At 37.7% G+C, this 19431-nt stretch overlaps 1 protein-coding gene across 2 annotated transcripts in view; it reads left to right on the top strand.

The window, feature by feature from the left end:
• The window catches only part of ARHGAP24 (Rho GTPase activating protein 24), a 500478-nt gene that overhangs the window by 72375 nt on the left and 408672 nt on the right, over positions 1-19431 (top strand). For both annotated transcript variants that reach the window (XM_034671582.1, XM_002913592.4), the window contains exon 2: positions 9806-10005. In XM_034671582.1, coding sequence (XP_034527473.1) covers positions 9826-10005 — 180 coding nt within the window. In that variant the 5' untranslated portion in view covers positions 9806-9825. The remainder of the gene's footprint in view (positions 1-9805; positions 10006-19431) is intronic.

The following is a 19431-nucleotide window of genomic DNA, read 5'->3' as shown; positions in this document are numbered from 1 at the left end:
GCTGTGACATCCTTCCACTTTCTTCAAATTCTAATGAAAAAATTGTATTGTCAGTACCTCAGTGTAATAAACCATTGGGAGAGCAACTGTGGTTCAGTGATTAGGACAAGATTTATATCCTCAGAGTACCTAGTAATTTTCCAGAGCTTATAATGCAAGGCTGATGATGTTCGCCACACAGGATTAATTGAGAAAGAAGGAGCAGTCCTTATTGGAAATCATTAAGTACCTCAAGGCTTGCATTTGAAGAAAACCTGAGACTTCGTTGTAGACAAATGACTATCTCAGCCAAAGTTACCTACTTGTAAAGTATTTTCTTTGAAGTGAGGTTGAGTAAAAAGCTGACCCCTTAGAGAGCCTTGAAATGATAATATAATCGACAACATATCTGATTTTCCTGGGTTGGACTTATTAAAGGAATCTGACATTAAAAGGAGTATTTCATACAAGCTTTTATCTAAGCTTACAAAGGTGATCATCAGGGGACAGAGATGGAGGAGCTCTATAAATGATAAACCCCGAGGTTATTTCCCTGTTGTGGAGAGAAGCCAGCTGAGAAGGTACCCTGTCCCCCCAACACTGACTGTCTTGCTGAACATTCCACTTGCTTCGACGTGGCTCTCCCCGCTCTTTCCACTATGTACAAAAGCCTTCCTTCATTGCTGCCATTGCTCCCCCATCCTTTGGGTATGATAATGCCATTATTTTTCAGATTTAGGTGTGGACAACCACTTTGTTCCTTGAGACAGCTTTTCAAAACAAAGTTTTACTATTGAGCACTGAGCACCAGAGGGAAGGGATGCACAAAAGCTTAACAATTGAGATGTTTATAAAATCAGCTTTCTGATCCTTTTTTTTTCTGATCTTATTTTTAAGGATCTAGTTGTAAACTGGGTTGCTATAAAATGGGAACATCCAACTCTATGTTTTCCCTACTTAAGATCTGTTTTCTTTGTTCTTTGCAGCTATATAATACAATGGTAGTTGCTGTCTTAAAGTGACTATAGTTAATAATACTGCATCGCATATTTGAAAACAGCTAGAAGAGTGGATTCTGATATTTCTCATCATGAGAAAAAAAGTTGGTAACTGTGCATGGTGATGGATGTTAACTGGATTTACTGTGATCATTTTGCAGTGTATACAAATATTGAATCATTACATTGTACACCTAAAACTAATATCAAGGTATGTCGATTATATCTCAATTTAAAAAAAGGAAGGGGGAAGAAGTTGACTTTCTCTTCTTTTCCCATTTCAAACGTCATTCTCTTTTATAAAGCACCTGAATTTCTCTTTTATATTAGAGGGATACCTTCACTTCTTGGTTTGTTTATAGAATTGGTAACAAGGAGTCTCCCTCTTCTCTTCATATGTGATTGATTGGTTGTGACTGTCTACAGTGTTGTTTTGAGAAGGCATCTGGGGGTGATCTTAGGTTCCACAGGAAAGAGAACTGTGATGAATTAATAATGTCTGCTGCAAGCTTGAAGAGTATCTGTATGGTTGCCATATATCTGTCATTTCTCTCTTAATCCCGTTGATGGTGAACTATTTGTTTTGATTTGGTTTTTGTTTCTACTTGAGTTATCAGCATTGGGAATTCCAAAGGTTCTTTTTTTCACTTATCCCTCAAATAGTGATGTGGTGGTGGGGAACACATCTAAGTACATATTAAAATACTTTTCTCCCTGTCGAATTTAAAACCCACTTAAGAGTGAGCAGATTCTCTCTACAGAGTGTGAGGCATTCAACATACAACAAAAACAAATACTTAAGAGGGCTTTTTATTTTTTTTAATTTTTATTTATTTATTTATTTTTGCTTTAAAACCGGTTTTTTTTATTTTAATTTTTTTATTATATTATGTTAGTCACCATACAGTACATCCCTGGTTACTGATGTAAAGTTCGATGATTCATTAGTTGCGTTTAACACCCAGTGCACCATGCAATATGTGCCCTCCTTACTACCCATCACCCGTCTATCCCATTCCCCCACCCCCCTCCTCTTTGAAGCCCTCAGTTTGTTTCTCATAGTCCATAGTCTCTCATGCTTCATTCCCCCTTCTGCTTACCCCCCTTAGGAAGGCTTTTTAAAAAATGGTTCACCTATTAAATCAGTTTGATTTCTCACCAAATGATGATGGAGATATTGAAGCTTAAAATACAAAATGTAGATTGACATTCCTGTTCCATCCCCACACATATATATACGTTTTCTAGTATTGTCTATTCTCTGGTGTTTGGGACAATTTAATTTCAAATGAATCAAGCAATAGGATATTTAGTGTTTCCTCAGGAAAAGAAGTGCACATTTATAAAATTATTACTGTTACAGTTCCCCCAGGTTTGCTCTTTTGGTGACTGTTTTAAATTTCATATCCATAACCATTGCACTTTATTCAGTTCCTTTGTTCTCTTCACATGTAAACTCGTGAGTTTTAAGAAGAAATGTTTCTTTATTTTTAACTCAAATTATGATTAAGAGTTACATCTGGAGAGGAAAATGGAAGGTTTTTTTTGCTCAATAGTTTCTGAAGTTCGGTTTAATGTTAAAATACTAAAAGCTTAAAGGGTTAGTTAGCATTAGGTGGGAGAATTTGGATTGAAGTCTTTGTACTGGTGTTTAGTACCATGAAATGTTTTAGTATTTTTGCACTGTATTCTGGGGAGTCTTGAGGCCTCTGGGGCCAATTCTAGTAGTCCCCAAAGACTGATGTTTTTATTCATTCATACATTCCTTCATTCATTCAACAAACCTCATTTATTCACAAACCTTTGAGTATTCAGTATATGCAATTAGTCTGGGGGCTTTCAGGGAGCCCATAATCCACAATGAGTTATGGTGTCAAAGACTGAAAAGTAGTAAGCATATGGACCACGAGGAATAAAGGTTATTCCCAATGATGTGGGAACTCATGGAAGGGAAATGTCCAGATTGTGGAAGGCCGGGAAGCCTTTATAGTGGAGCTGAAGAACGAATAAACGTTACCCAGGAAGTTCAGGCAGGGGGAACAACCCAATGTGAAAATTCAAGGCCCTTTCAAGGTACTTCAAGAAATTGCTTTCTAAAAACAGATTTAGGCTCCTGGAATTTATCTTGGAGCTGAAACGATCTACACTAGACCCTCTGCATTCTCGGACTTGGAGCGCTGATTCCCTTGTAGGCACCACACTTTGATTCATTCTTCAAGGGAAGAGGTGGTGTGCTGCAGAGTGAGGGCAGAGACAGAACGGTTTTTCACTCACTGGTTTTCTTTTGTTAGTAGTTAACCTTACCACAAGCTACTAAGATTTATTCTTCAAGTTTTTCTTCTATATTTTTGTAAATATACATTGTCTTAATCTGCTCTGGCTGCCATGCCAGACTATTATAGACTGGGGGGCTTAAACAAGAGAAATTTATTTTCTCACAGTTCTGGGGCCTGCAAGTCCAAGATCAAGGTGCTAGCATGGTCAGGTTCTGGAAAGGTTCTTTTCTTGGCTTGCGGAAGACCCCTTTTTCATTGTGTGCTCATATGGCCTTGCCCTGTGCCTTCTCCTGGAGAGAACATGACAGAGACAGAGGAAGACAGAGAGAAATGTCAAGTCTGAAATTACTTGAACATTTAGAATATTAAAAAGAGTTTTAAGTTCTAAATCAGGTAAATAATTGCAGTTGTTGAAGAAATGTTCTGGGAAATAATAAAAACAAGCCTATAACTTTATAGACTAACTGTGACATAGCCCATGATCAGGTTGTTCAGTGAACATCCTATGGCCAAGCTCTTTTATTTCTTTTTCCTTCGGCAAAGAATGTCAGATTTGCAGGAATATACCTTCATGTCTTCCAGTGCCATGGAACTTAATATTTTATATTTTTTTAAAGATCTTATTTATTTGAGAGAGAGGGACAGAGATAGCAACAGTGATAGCAAGAGAGCATGAGTGGGGCAGAGAGGGAGAAGCGAGCTCCCTGGAGCCCGATCCAGGGCTCGATCCCACCACCCTGGGATCAAGACCTGAGCTGAAGGCAGATCCTTAACCAACTGACCCACCCAGGTGCCCCAGAACTTAATATTTTAAAAATGAGAGAAAAAAATAATAAATATTTTGCCTTTCAGGATTTTCTTCATTAGGGAGAGTACACAACAATGCATATACACCCACACCCATCATACACACACACACACACACACACGTGCATATGCATGCATTCATATATGCACATATACTATTTTGTTCCTTGTGTATATTTTTGTTGTGTGAACTATTACCTATAGAAAGGCTATAGGCTAGCATTTAGACATAGAGCCCAATACAATACACTAATGCTTGACAAACCAGCATGTTAGGAACAGCTGCAAAACAGCTTTAAGAAAAAAGAAGAAAGGTTAGAATTTGATAAATATTGACTATCTGTACTTATAAATGGTATACAGTGCAATCACATTCATTTTGCAAAGGAATCAGGTTCTAATGTCAACCCCAAAGGTGACAATTTGTTGTGAACAGAATTATTCTTGAAAGTCACATAAATCTCTCACAAATTGCAGCATTTTACCAAATCTGCAAGTTTTATTTTTGTTTTCTCCCCTAGCAGTAGAACAAATCACTGTTCTTTGACAGAACAACTGGAGTAGCTGTTGCTGTTCAGGAGCCATGTGGTGTGAAATCATGTCTATTCTGAAACTCTGGGGTCACATTTGCACATTGAGAGACTCATCCCACTAGAGGCGGAGGGAGTTGACCATGGCTGCAAGAAGGCACGTCCCACTTGTCCCGGGAGCATGCATTCGCTGAATGTCATGGAGGCCATGTGGTGGAATTGTCAGGCTCTCCAAGTTGTTCTCTCTCCCTTCTCCTTCTCCCGAGCTCCCTCCTTTGTCATTCTCTCGTGTTTGCTGAACGTATGTAATCATGGAGGTCAATTCACACCTATTGCAACTTTATGGCATATGGCATTCTATACCCATTTTTGTTTCTGTGCTTGTTTATTTATCTCTGTTGAAATGAAGTCACATATATAAATACTTATGAGTGTGGCTGTTTGACTTTTAGAAAATCCTACTAAGAGCATGAATTTCATCTCTGATTGCATCTGATTGCAAAAAAGATACACAAACCAGTTTCCACCGCTGGAAAATAATTCAAAGCTACCAGCCCATCAAATGATGGGAACTTCCTAAGACCCAGCATGGCACAATGGTCATCACTAAGGCTTTTTCCTAAGATTGATATGAAGACACCAGTTAACTTCTCAGTTCTGTTTTTGTTTTAGTTTAGAGTAACCGTTTATTTATGTTATTGTTGTGTTGTCATTGTTATATTGATCTGCTAAATGCTTAAGTTAATAGTTCTATTTTGTAATCTCCTGTACTACCCAGCTGCCATGTCCTGACCACGGGGAAAGTACTTTCCCAGTGGAAATTCAGTTAAATCATTCTTGAGAATTTGAGTAAACTGTATTTTTCTTCATGCTAAACCACAATTGATTACATGTATTTCCTGCCAAGGCTGAAAAGTGTAAATTTTGAATGTTTTATTTCTTTGTGAAAGGCAGTTTCAGGTTCCTTTAGGTTTGATGATTTTGACACTGTGTTTAAGTACAATGTTCATGCTAATTGAAGTCTTCTATGTTAAAGGGGAAAAAATCAGGTTCTGAAGTATACAGTTTTCTTTAAGGCATTGAATGCAATCTAGAAAGTCCAAAATATTATTTGTAGGAATTCTATTGTAGTTGTCACATAGCTTATTCATTGATTCAACAATTGTTTCCTGAGTACCAAATATGTACTCTTAAAAGCACTGGGTATTACTGTAGTGAGGAAAAGCAAGTCCTTGACCTTGTGAAGTTTATGGTCTCTTGGAAGGATAATTGGCAGTAAACAGCTAAAGAAATAACAATTTAGTTAAGTTTCAGGAAGACAGAGGTCAGAGTTCGGTGATGGAGAATAGCAGCAACAGGGGAAGTGAATCACTGGTTGATTCGTAGGTGTTCCTTGGAACAGGGAGATTTTACGCTGAGACTTAAAGAATGAGAAAGGGTCAGGCATATAAAGGGCGGGAGGTGGGGTAGCCTAGGAGGAGATCACCAAGTATCAAGATTCAAGGCATAATGGGGGTTGGGTGTTTCCAGAGGTGGTGTGGTTGCTTGCATCAGAGCTTTGTGTGTGTGTGTGTGTGTGTGTGTGTGTGTGTGTGTGTAATGGAGTGGGGGAAATGACGAGGAGCTGGCATGAGGTTAGATGAATCAGTAAACAGGTGCCAAATGATTCAGAGCCTTGCAGGTCAGGGTAAAGACCCAAGTTTTTAAAGTAAGTAAAATGGGAGCCAATTAAAATTTTAAAAGTAGAGAATCATTATCTGATTTAATTTTTTTCAAATCTCACTTTGGCTGTTTTGTGGAGAATGAAATATGTGTGAGCATATGTTTGTGTTTGTGGTTAAAAATGGAAGCAATGAGACCAGTCAGAGGACTGTTAGAATCCTCTAGTCAAAGATGATGGTGACTTGGGTCATAGGGTGGTGGTGGAGATGGAGCCAATTGGATGGATCTTGAAATATTTGGGGGAGTTATATAATCTTCTGATATTCAGGTTAAGGAAGAGTCAGGAATCAGAAATGATCACTTTTCTTTCTTTTCACCTTTTCTTTCTTTCTTTCTTTCTTTCTTTCTTTCTTTCTTTCTTTCTTTCTTCTTTTTTCTCCCCCTTAATTAAGTATATCATGGTACCACTTATTGAGATCAGGTTTGGGTCAGAATCAGGTTTCAGAGGGTGATCATGTTCACTTTTAGCCATCTAGCACCAAACCCGTTACAAAATTTATGAATTCATCAAACATTGATCAAGCTTCACCATATTATCGGACATTGTCCTAGGTATTGATAATATCTGATGTCTTTATCCTTATGGAATTACAGAGGTGGTAGATTTCAGAGTGCTGAAATTTCTCAGGAACCATAGTTAGATGAGATCGGGCACATTCAGGGTGGTATGGCCGTAGACTCAGGGACCATAGTTAGAAATGATCCAACTCAGCATCCTCATTTTAAAGATGAAGGGTAGAATTTGAGCCATCTAATTTCTGTAGAAATATCAAAACTCCTCTTGGGACACTTGTGTCTCAGTGGGTTAAGTGGCTGCCTTTGCTCAGGTCATGATCCCAGGGTTCTGGGAGGGGTCCTGCCATGGAGCCCCTGGTCAATGGGCTTCCTGCTGAGCAGGAAGTCTGCTTCTCCCTCTCCCTCTGCCCCTCCCTCCCCACTCATGCTCTCTCTCTTGCTCTTTCAAATATAAATAAAATCTTAAGAAAAAACTCCTCTATAAAAATCATGGTTGCTTTAGTAAAACTTAATTTTACTCATCCAGCAATAGTTGTGGTATTATTTTATCTTTGGGATATGATACACTCTGTTTTCATTCCTGTTTTAATGAATTGTTACAATTAGTACTATTAAAATGCTTTCTGATGTATTCTGGAATCATGAAAATATAGACATTAAAGCCAAGGGTTCAGTGGGCAATGCTGTTGTTGATGTCACTGTACTTACAGAAGACGTAGGCAAGGAGAATCATGATTCACGTTCTAATGTGCACACGTTTTTTACTAGGGCATTAATGGTAGACAAAGGCAAAACTAGGCACTTATAGGGTAGGTTACCCATTACCTTGAAGCATTTTAGAGGGGATTTTTCAAATTTAATATAAAACATGAATATGAGAGGAAGGGGGGGAAAGGAGCCCAAAAGAAGGAATTTGTTGTTGTACAATGAATTAGAGATTTTTGTGTAGGTCTGCCTGTGTGTGCATATGTTGGAATGTTTGTTATAAGGTCTTATTCAACTTTATAGGTTGAGATATTTGGTCAAAGATGAAGAAATAGCAAGTGGTATAGATTTGAACAATTTAAATACCAGGAAGCCAAAAAAGATGATTTAGAGTGTTCTAAATAAGCATACTTATTATCTCAATTACATTACAGCATTTATTGTTCATTTAGAATGAGGTTTACTTGGCTCTTTATACTAGGTCAAGTACTATGAAAGAAAAAAGTTGAAAATTCCTGCCCTAAGGGCATAACAAACTGAAAGCATCAGGCATGATCCAGTCTGCACACATACGTGCACACACACGCAAGGGAGAATGTTCCCTGCGGTCAGTACCTACTCTCATGGGAATGCCCATATTTCAGTACAAGAAAGGGAAAAGTGGATACTGAATGGGACAGATGGTAGTCAAGCTACCTACTTGAAGCTTGAAAGCAGGGGTGGAGACAGATTGCGATGCACGCCCGTAGAAGAGGCAAAACTACTAAGATGGTGGAAATGGTCCAAATAAGAAGAATTAGAACCAGAGTTCTGCTTCATCCCTGCAACTGTAATGGCAGGACTAAGTTCAAAGAAACTCGAAGCCCACTGTGGAGGGTTTGACCATGTACCTTTAAGGAAGAAACATAAATGATTGAAGGCTGACAATGGAAACTTCATCGAATTTCTAAGTAGGATTGTGTACTTAAAAATTAAGTGAGGGGCGCCTGGGGGGCACAGCGGTTAAGCGTCTGTCTGCGGCTCAGGGCGTGATCCCGGCGTTATGGGATCGAGCCCCACATCAGGCTCCTGCTTCTTCCTCTCCCACTCCCCCTGCTTGTGTTCCCTCTCTCACTGGCTGTCTCTCTCTGTCAAATAAATAAATAAAATCTTTAAAAAAAAATTAAGGGAAAAATTAGTGGTGAAAATAAAGACTAGACGAGGACAGCTTGTTTTCTGAAAACAAGCAGAAAAAAAAAGATTTCTGTGCATGAATATGCCAAACAGGAATATTCTGTTTCATGAATTAATATGTTCTTATATCCTCCTCAAAGACACAGAGTAAAGACTGAACTTTTTGCTTCCTGAAAAAGTGCTTAGAAATAAACATTAGCAAGCATTTGCAGGAAGCCTTTGGGACAGGAAAATGTCTTTTATTCTCAACCATGGTCCCTGGCTTTCAGGGAAAGCCACCTCCTCCGTTCTTACTGTGGCAGTTTCCTTCTCAGCTGTCGATTAATATTTTCTCCATGATAAACTCATTTTCTTGCTATGTATAGTGTGTGTGACCTTACGCTCCTTCACGCATAACCTTGAAGTGTTCTTCCTCCTGCAGCTGGAGTGCACCACTCACTCCTGGAGTTGAAGGAAACTCAACTGGTCAAGCAGGTTTTTTTGTTTTTGTTTTTGTTTTATTGGTTTTTTTTTTCCCTAGACTTCAGCTGCACTAATTCCCGACAAGCCAAAGAAACTCTCAAGGGGATACTTTTGGCGAATGGGGGGCAGATACATTTTGTGAAATTTTCACATATGGAAAACAAATGTCTTCCATTGAGATTTTAAAAATAGTCCCTTTAAACTTTAACATGTGTCAGGCTAGTGTTTGCTCAGATAATCACAGGCCTGCACATGCAGGACCCAATCAGTATACACCAGGCACAGAGGCCCATTATCAGGAGAATTATGTTTTTGTTGGTGGTTTTAGTTTATTTTCAAAAATTGCTTCTTAACACATTACCTTTAGAACTTTCCCATTCTTTAGTTCTACTTGGAAGAAAGGACAGTTATCACCCAGCTGACTAGCTCGTCAAAGGAAGACACAGCAAACCTTCCCTAAGCTTTTTCCAGGCATGTTGTTTTCAGGTCTGTGGTTTGCCTCTAGAAATTTGGCAAGTATGTTGATACACATTTTTCACTCTTTCTGCTTTTTTTAAGGGACAGAAGTGATTTAGGAGGGAACTGAATATGTGTGAGTACCTTATTCTTTCTTTTTTTCTTCTTATTTGCTAAATAGGGAAGTTCATCAGCTTGATAATGGAGGAGAACAATGACTCCACCGAGAGCCCCCAACAAGGCCAAGGACGGAACAATGCCATGAAGTGTGGGTGGCTGAGGAAGCAAGGAGGCTTTGTCAAGACTTGGCACACTCGCTGGTTTGTGCTCAAGGGAGATCAGCTCTATTATTTCAAAGATGAAGATGAAACAAAGCCCTTGGTAAGTAAGAGAAAATAAAAAGCTCTGTGGTCATAAGCAAGCCAAAAGGTAGAGGGGTTTGCTAGAAACTGATGGAGTCTGAGGCCAACCCAATTTCCCTGGTCTCCTTTAGTTCATTGGCGTCTTTCACACTTTTTCTCATTGTTTACTTTGGTTCAAGATGATGGACTTGCTAATTGAGGCCAAGAGGCAAATCATACTTGTCTAATATTAATTTTGACTTTTACTGAGCTGGAACAGAATGTCTGAGTCCCTCGGGCATACTTACTTTATGAGAAGTTTTAATGGACATCTGCTAGAAGGTATATATTGTAGCCAAAACATCTTTCCTTTTCTCAGAAGTCAGTTACAAGCACAGATTTGAAGGAAAACTATAAACACAACTTTCAGTAATTTTTGAGAACCCTTCAGCATCAATTCCTGGGGGTTTCCTTCCGCCTTAACTCACATAAAATATGGATATGGTGCTAAATGGAACAACCTTGATACATCCAATCAACATACATAATATACTCTTCTGGGAATTGTTGTTGTATCTTCTGTGGTTCCTTAGCCGTCTTGTATTTGCTTATTTACTTATCATTTTCTCAGCCACAAATCTCTAGGCTGCAATGAGAGAGAGGAAGAAATTTCTAGCTCTTCCTGTAGCTACAACAAGCTTTCCTAGCTGTGATCATCAGCTGATGGGGGGAGATGCCATCTGAAATATCCGCTGTGTGTTTTCCCTTCATCTGTAACTACAGGATATATAAACGAAAGGAGAAACATTATAGATCAAAGGACATAAACATCTCCACCAGTATGTTTTTGAGGCTATTTCCCTCGTGTTAAACTTAATGAGGAATTTAGATCAGGGCTCTGCTTTAGTACTTTATGTTTTTAGACCTCACAATTTCACAAAGTTCTCATTTGTCTAGTTGAATTATAAAAAATAGGAACAAACACACATCCTATAGATATTTTTTGAAATTGCTACTATTTTTTAAGCATTAATTTACCAAGGCCAGGCATTAGACCACGAACTTACATATATTATCTTATGAAATGCTTAAAATAATCGTATGAGGTAGGATTATCCCCATTTATGCACGAAGAAACCAAGGTTTAGGAATAATATGCATTACTCCAAATTAGACAGTGGTGTCGTGATTTGCCTCCAGGCAAGTCTGACCTCATACATCCTTAGCTAAAGACCTCATAAATAAATTAATAAGAATATCCCATAAGAATTAATAAAAATATCATGACAGTTATGGAGCATTTCCATACCAATTCTTGCATTCGTAGCAAACCAGTGGGGAATGTAGGGATTAACATTACAGGTGAAGAAATTGTGGCTTAGTGATATGAAGCAATGTGACCAAGATTTTATCAGCCTTAGAGGCAAAGCAGCAGAGTCTTTTGTCTCTTATCCTATACTCTAAGGTTCTTTTCTCATTGTACCTTGTTTTACACTATACATTACATTATGGTATATCTTGAATATAAAATCGTTTTTATCAAACTCAAAAAAGGATCAGGTTAATGTGAGAAAACAGAATAGGGAGGACCCAATATGGGGGCTTTGTTATGGAGAAATACATGGAATAAAATGAAAGTATGAGTAAGATCCAATGTTTTATCCCAGAAGTCTTATTCTGGTATAGTTTGGCCACAATGGGTACAATTTCAATGATTAGTTAGTTAGGATCTGAGGAGCTAAATGGGGGAAAAGGAGAGCAGTGGATTCAAGAGCTGAGTGGCTGAAGATGTGAAGGAAAATCAAACAAACGTTCTGACTCTTTGGTGAGCTTAGCGTATCTTTTAGTAATGAACGTGGGATAGACTGGATCAGGCCCAAGCTCAAGGTTTCTAAAATCTGAGAATTAATACAGATGTCAGAGAAGATGCACAGGAACCCCAGTTTGAGGAACTCTGCCCTAAGCTGCTCAAAGAGGATTTTTTTATTTAGCCTTGGCTATGCTATGTAATTTCCCTGTGTTGTTTCTCAGGAGGTCTACATAATTATAGGTGGTCTTCAGTGTAATGTAGTTATTTTGCTAACAAATTGGAAATATAAATAAGAAAATGCAAAAAAATTTTGAGTAATTCAAATGGAAATCATCTCAAAATAAAAATAACTTTAATTCATAATATTTCTAAGATAAGTTGTATTTTGATATCATTGTATTACCAGTGTTTAAAACTTATAATAACTAAAATTAACAAAATAGAGTTATATTGATGAGAAAGTACTAATTCTTATGCCAAACAAAGATAGGCTAATGTTATTTCCCCCAAAAAAGTTGCTTAGTTTTTCTTTCCAAATATCATTTGGTTTTTTGTTTGTTTGTTCGTTTTAAAGATTTTATTTATTTATTTGACAGAGAGAGAGACATCCAGCAAGAGAGTGAGTACAAGCAGGGGGAGTGGGAGAGGAAGAAGCAGGCTCCCAGCAGAGCAGGGGACCCGATGCGGGGCTTGATCCCAGGACCCTGGGATCACACCCTGAGCCAAAGGCAGACACTTAATGACTGAGTCACCTAGGCACCCCCAGATATCATTTGTTAATAAAGCAGTCAAAATTTAAGGTAGGGGTGCCTGGGTGGCCCAGTTGGTTAAGCATCAGACTCTTGATTTCAGCTCAGGTCATGATCTCAGGGTTGTGAGATTGAGCCCCATGTCAGGCTCCATGCTGGGTGTGGAATCTGCTTAAGATTCTCTCTCTCCCTCCCCCCCCCAAATGGGGGTAAATAACTTTGATTTATTATTTTTTTATATAATCTTTCACAGCCGTTCAAGCACCAGGAATTTTGACATTGTATTTTTAAATTTTAATCTTTTACACTAATATTCAATACATGCACAAAGAATCAGATTAAAAACTGACAGTTTCTGTATTAGAGGGCACTTAGTAATTTTAAGGACTATATATTTGCCTGTGAATGGGCAATTCCTTACTTAAAAGTAGTTTCTGGGGTGTCTGGGTGGCTCAGTCAGGTGAGCATCCAACTCTTGATCTCAGCTCAGGTCTTGATCTCAGGGTCGTGAGTTCAAGCCCTGTGTTGTATGAGCCTACTTTAAGAAAAAAAAGTAGTTTCTTTAAGTGAAGGTGGATGCCTGGCACATTTTAAGTTCTGAAGCATATTTTTGAATGAGTTAGTGAGTGAATTAATGAAAGGTATCTATAGCCAAGAAGGGCAGGGCCAGTAACAGGTGCTGTGAGTAGTATTGACTATTCTCAACCTCATATATCAAAGTCATAACTCAAAAATCATAGTTTAGTATGTTAAATCATAATTACTTCATGACAACAAAATTTAAATCATATTAAGTAAATTTTTTTAAAGAATTATCTCATTGAAGAACATTAAACATCTTGAAAAATGTTAAAACTAGAAAAATTTTAGTTGTTATAAATCCCCTCCTTTTACAGATGAATTGTGTGTGTGTCTGTGAGCGCACAAGTGCGAGTGTATATATATGTGTGTATTGGCTGTGGGCTATTGTTAATGACTGGCAGATGAGGAACTAAAAACCAGATTTCCTTGCTCTTGATCCAGTGTTCCCTCAGCTTTGCTTTTTGCCTGCTCACGAATCCTTAACTTTTCTTTAGATTTGCTTTCAATCAGAACTACTTCTTGGTTGTTTATTTTCAATATTGGTGCTTTCAAGCATAAGAATGCCCCTAGCCTTCACATATTTTGATGAGGGTTGTTTCATTATTACTGGAGGGAACATCACTACTGAAATGAAAAATTCACCCTTTAAGTATTCCTAACCAGCTAAAAATGTTCAATAAACTTTATCTGGATTTGTTTTTCTCTCTCTTGGAAGGCATTTCTAAAAGGAGAGTATTAACACCCTTGAAATGTGTGTTTCTCCTGTCCTAGAAAAAGGTTTTCAATTTATTTTAGTAAAGCTTTTACTGAGCTTCTCCTCAACTCAATAAAGAGAGACAAACTCTATATTATCCTTGTTATTAAAAACCACACATCTGGAGGGGGAAACAGTTAAGTGAAATGATAATTGGGACAGACAATCACATAAGCACTGGATGCTCTGAAAACACAGATACGATTAATGCCCAGCAGTGAGTGATGATTCTGTGTAGAAGGGTTGAGGAAGGCGTCACAAAGCAACAGGTGAACCTTACCTGGTTGGTGGAAGTTTTCCAGGTAGTTAAACTGAGAAAAGAATTCAGAGCAGAGGAAAGACATTAGAGTTGTAAAATAGACATCAATAGGTAACTCCATTTTGTGTGAGTAGCGAAATGACAAGAAATGGGGTTCAAGTGATAGATGCGGCCACAACATCAAGGGATGCATATGTTGTACAAAGAGACCTATTCTCTGGTATGGGATGGGAAGCTATTTCTAGAACACCTATGCTACCCAAGTTGCAAAACTGCATTAATCTGTTAGAAAGGAATAATAGCAGCCATGTTAAAAAAATGTATTAGTTTGCCATAACAAAAGGGTGGCTTAAAGAACAAAAACATGTTTTCTCATAGCTCTGGAGGCTGGAAGACCAAGATCAAGGTTGGTCTCTAGTGAAGCCTCTCTTCCTAGCTTGCAGGCATCTGCTTTCCCTCTGTGTCCTCCCATGCCTTTTGCCTTGTGTACAGGAGCATAAGAGAGCTCTGATATCTCTTCTCCTCTTATAAGGACAAGAGACCTACCAGATTAGGGCCCTACCCTTACAACCTCATTTAAATTTAATTATCTTCAAGTATAGTTACAGGGGGGGAGGGGTAGGGCTTCAATATGTTAATTTTGGGGGGACACAGTTCAGTCTGGAATACCTAATATGTTGCAAACCTCTGTTAATGAATATAATTGTTTCAATTAGGTTTTTCTTTTATCTGTACCATCAACTTTCATCTCTACTAGAACTTAATATTTAGTGCATTATACACTTAATTATTTGAACCTACTATTGGTGTCTTATGTTCTTATTCAGATTGCACCTTGCCTTCTAGATATTCTACACCTGCACAGTTTGAAACTCGCTTGAAAACTTAGAAAGTCTCACTGTAACTTTTCTTGTATTTGCTTTTTGAGCAAAAGGCAACAATACCTGTAAGTTTTCCTCTCTCCGGAGACAGTATCTGATTTGTAAACAAGACTTTCCACCCCCTAATCAGGGTTCCTCGGGCAATACATTAGAGGTATACCTCAAAATAGAATTATTTTTCATTTAAATCAATCAAACTAAACTTCTTTGTATCTTGTAATTTTTAAAATGGGAGGAACTTTAGTTCATTTAGGCCAAAACTTTCTCCTCAAATCATTTTTACAGTATCTGCACTTATACAGATATAGATTTTATTCAAAACAGATTTAAAAAATGAAGTTGAGATGTGCCGGGCTGGCTCTGTTGATGGAGCATGCAACTCTTGATCTCGAGGTCGCACATTGGGTCCTATACTGGGTATAGAGATTATTTGAAAAAAAAAATGTTATTCCTAAAAAATAAAGTTGCTTTTGGTTGTTTCCAAATAACAACAAAAACAACAACAATAAAGCACGGAAAAATGTTGTATGTAGCCAATTTTTAAAAAATGAATTAATACACCCATAATTATTATAAACATTTTATAAGTACCAAATTTTTCCAGTTTTTAGGTAATATTTTTTCTTTTTTTTATCTTTGAAATTAAGTCCCACTTGTATATGGAAAAAAAGTTATAATTATACTGTGAGAAGAATCTGTGAAAAAGAAAAGTTCTTCCACCAACACTGAACACTCCTAGCACCTTTGAATAGCTATTTAAAATGGTTTTAAAACAGATTTACACCAAGTTTGGTGACCATATCTGTTTGGCCATCTTTCACTAATGATCATGACAAATGACTGCAGCCTTAATTATAGATATTGTAACGTGAGGGAAACAGCTGAGTCAGAGATAAAGTGCGATCATTATAGTTATTCTAAATATAATGCTGTTATGTAAAGTTTGCAAATGAATCCAGTGATGAGTTCTAGTGCTTTTTTTTGAAACCATGTGTTTTACTTCTATCATCAAGTATATTATCACCTAAATAATAGCTAAGGCTCAAGTTTGGTGATACTTGTGAGTGTGTCTGACACTCACTCTAGTGGGTACTAGAATTGGACACTGGAAAACAGTGATTGTAATTTTTTAAATTTTACTTTTAATTTTATTTTATTATTTAAATGGCACAACTGCTTTTATTTTTTTAAAGATTTTATTTATTTATTTGAGAGAGAAAGAGAGAGAGAGAACACAAGCAGGGGGTAGAGGGAAAAGCAGACTCCCCACTGAGCAGGAAACCCAATGTGGGGCTCGATCCCAGGACCCTGAGATCATGATCTGAGTCAAAGGCAGACAAAATCAACTGAGCCACCCAGGTGTCCCAAGCAGTGATTTTTAGAAGCCAGCCTGAGACTCCTGATAAAATGACTAAAATACAAACAGACACCAACCCAATTAATCTAGTCTAGATTGTCTAGAACGGACATTGATCTGATTTTGTGGAAAGGGTTTTTTTCTGGACATGATGAAGATGACACTATACTAGATAGCACTGAATTTTCTTAACTTAGAGAATAAAGTGATTTTGGGGCGCCTGGGTGGCACAGCGGTTAAGCCTCTGCCTTCGGCTCAGGGCGTGATCCCGGCGTTATGGGATCGAGCCCCACATCAGGCTCTTCCTGTATGAGCCTGCTTCTTCCTCTCCCACTCCTCCTGCTTGTGTTCCCTCTCTCGCTGGCTGTCTCTATCTCTGTTGAATAAAGAAATTAAAAAATCTTTAAAAAAAAAAAAGAGAATAAAGTGATTTTGAGTGAATTATAAACTGAGGGTTGACCTCTAAATGTGCAAGAATTGATTACTGATTTAAGAGTAAGCTCTAATTTAATACATTTAATGAAACTTATGAGTTAATGAAATCAAGAAATCTCTAAGGCACTTGCTGTTTGTTAACACATATGATCAAGAAGAAGACAAAACCCCAATTAAGTGTTTAAGGTAATACTAGGAACCTTGAAACTTGGATTTCATCCTTAAATCTAAAATTGACTTTCTGTGTAGCAACTAAACCTCTTGGTATTTAAAAAGACATGTAAGACGGTGTTGTGTCATCATAAATTTTTTGGGAAATCTTAGCTCATTCCTAGAAATGATTATTATATCAAGAGATGGTGTTATTAATGTAAAATATTTTATTCTGCTTTTAGTTGAAGACTTTTTTTAAGTTGTGTACTTCTATGCAGCCATTTCAGAGTGGTTAAAAATAGAGACTTTGAGTCAGATTTTTTGGATTGAATCTTGACTCAGCCAGATACTAATTATGAGACATTGGGTAGTGAGTAAGCTGATTTAAGCTTCAATTTACTAATCTGTGCAATGAGATAATAATAGTACCTGTCTCATAACATTGTGAAGAGGATTGAATTAGCTGATTTATGTAAATGATCTTAGAAAGCAGTGGCACATAGTAAGCATTAAATACAGGTTAGCTGTTTTTAGCAAGACAAAAGGAGAATTTATTTAAGATATTTATGTTACTTATTCATTCTATTTTTAAAACAATTCAGCACATACTTATAAATTTCTTATGTGCCTGTAGTTGTTATGCTAGTTTCTAGGAAATACAAAGGTGATATAAGCAATTCTATAACAAATAGACTCCTCCTCCTCCCCCAAAAAAAGAATTTAAAAAGATGCAGCTTATTTCTTTCTTAGGTGAAAGTCCAAGGAGATTCCAGGTAAATGAGGGGGATCTTCTTGGTCTGTCCCAAACAAATGGTTAGAAATCCAGGCTGCCAGAAATTTTGTAATTTTAACTTTTGTCTTCTTAATTCACCATGGGGTCCATTCCCTTCCCCGTCAAATAGAATGTGGATATGAAAGGGAGCATTGCATAGAAGGTTTGGATGGACCAGGTGTGGCAGTGGCTCTTACCACTTCCACTCACATTTTATTAGCTAGAACTGAGTCACATGACCAAACCCAACTGCAAAGGGGACTGGCCACGTAGCCCAGCTTTATTCTGGGAGCAGAGGGAACATGGGTATTGAAAGAGTTAGCAGTCCCTGCCATAGGTGATATAATAATACTAAACATCATGAATCCAGTGTTAAATTCCAGTGGGTGTTACGGATTACTGCTGTTACTATATGATATAATAACTATTTACTGTTGGAGGCCATAGGAGGGATGCCTATTACCACTTCAAGAATCAGGGAGAGTTTTTTGAAAGAATATATGTTGAACTGAGAATTGAAAGATGATACAGCTTTATTACAAGCTATCGGGGTGGTATATATGGCAGAACAAAAGGTGTGGGCCATGACTCTGGTAGATGGCTGGGAAATATATAACGGTCAAGTAAGAAAAGAAGACAAGAAGTGAAGAGAGATGAATTTGGAGAGGTGCACACAGACAAGTAAGTTGTGTTAAGGACTGTAGATGTTATCCCGAGACCTTCTATTTCCCCTGCTTTTATGTGCCTGTTTTCCATGGTTTATTGAATTTAGAGCTAAACAGTAAACATAGGCTAATTCTATGTGTAGCTCATTGTGAAGAAATCCAAAATGCCCACCTAACCAAAAAGTCTTCCTTTGACAGTTCTGCAACTCTGTCTGGGGTTCCTATAATTGGCTACTTTGTATTATGACATAATCTCTGGAAAAATGATGAAAAAGCAACTATGCTACAGGTAAACACTTGACCTTCTATCATACATTATTACCTAAGCATGAATTGTGGGCATGCCCCTCAGGTCACTTTTGACTATAGACAGAAGGATTGAGAAAATCTGTTGCTGCTGGAGTGGGCACTAGGGCTGAAGAGCAGCAGATAATGTCTTGGACAAAAGGAGAGATTGATGGGGTTCCTGGGTGGCTCAGTTGGTTAGGCATCCGACTTTTGATTTTGGCTCAGGTCATGATCTCGGGGTCTTGGAATTGAGCCCTGCAGTGGGCTCCATACTCAGCATGTCCCTCTCCCTCTGCTCCTCCCTCCCACTCTCTCCCAAATAAAGAAGTAAATAAAATCTTTAAAAAAAATTAGAGATTGATGGGTGGGACATGGTAGCCAGTGGAATCACAGTTATGAGATTTCATCCTCATAATTTTTTCTAGAATTGACTTTGTACAGTGTGGGCATTTCCCTGGAAAGCAGCTGAACCCAGTTGTTTTGTATACAAGGTTCTCGAGTCAGAATGCCTGGGGTCAAATTAGACTCCATCACTAGCTATAAGCCTCAGAGAAAGTTCTTTTTACTTATTTAAGTTATTCATCAGTTAAATGTAAGTAATAATACTTATCTCACAGAGTAGCTGTTAGCATACCTGAAATGAGATGTTTTTAGAATACTCTTTTTTTCTGGAAAACTTATAGTACCTGACTGTGTGTTAAGCTCTCAGTAAATATTAAGTATTGTTGTTAGTATCATCATCACCATGATCATTTTTATCA

The sequence above is a fragment of the Ailuropoda melanoleuca genome, chromosome 11, assembly GCF_002007445.2.
Source record: "Ailuropoda melanoleuca isolate Jingjing chromosome 11, ASM200744v2, whole genome shotgun sequence".
NCBI lineage: Eukaryota > Metazoa > Chordata > Mammalia > Carnivora > Ursidae > Ailuropoda > Ailuropoda melanoleuca.
The sequence above is the reverse complement of the archived record's forward strand: the minus strand, read 5'-3'. Positions and strand labels throughout refer to the sequence as shown.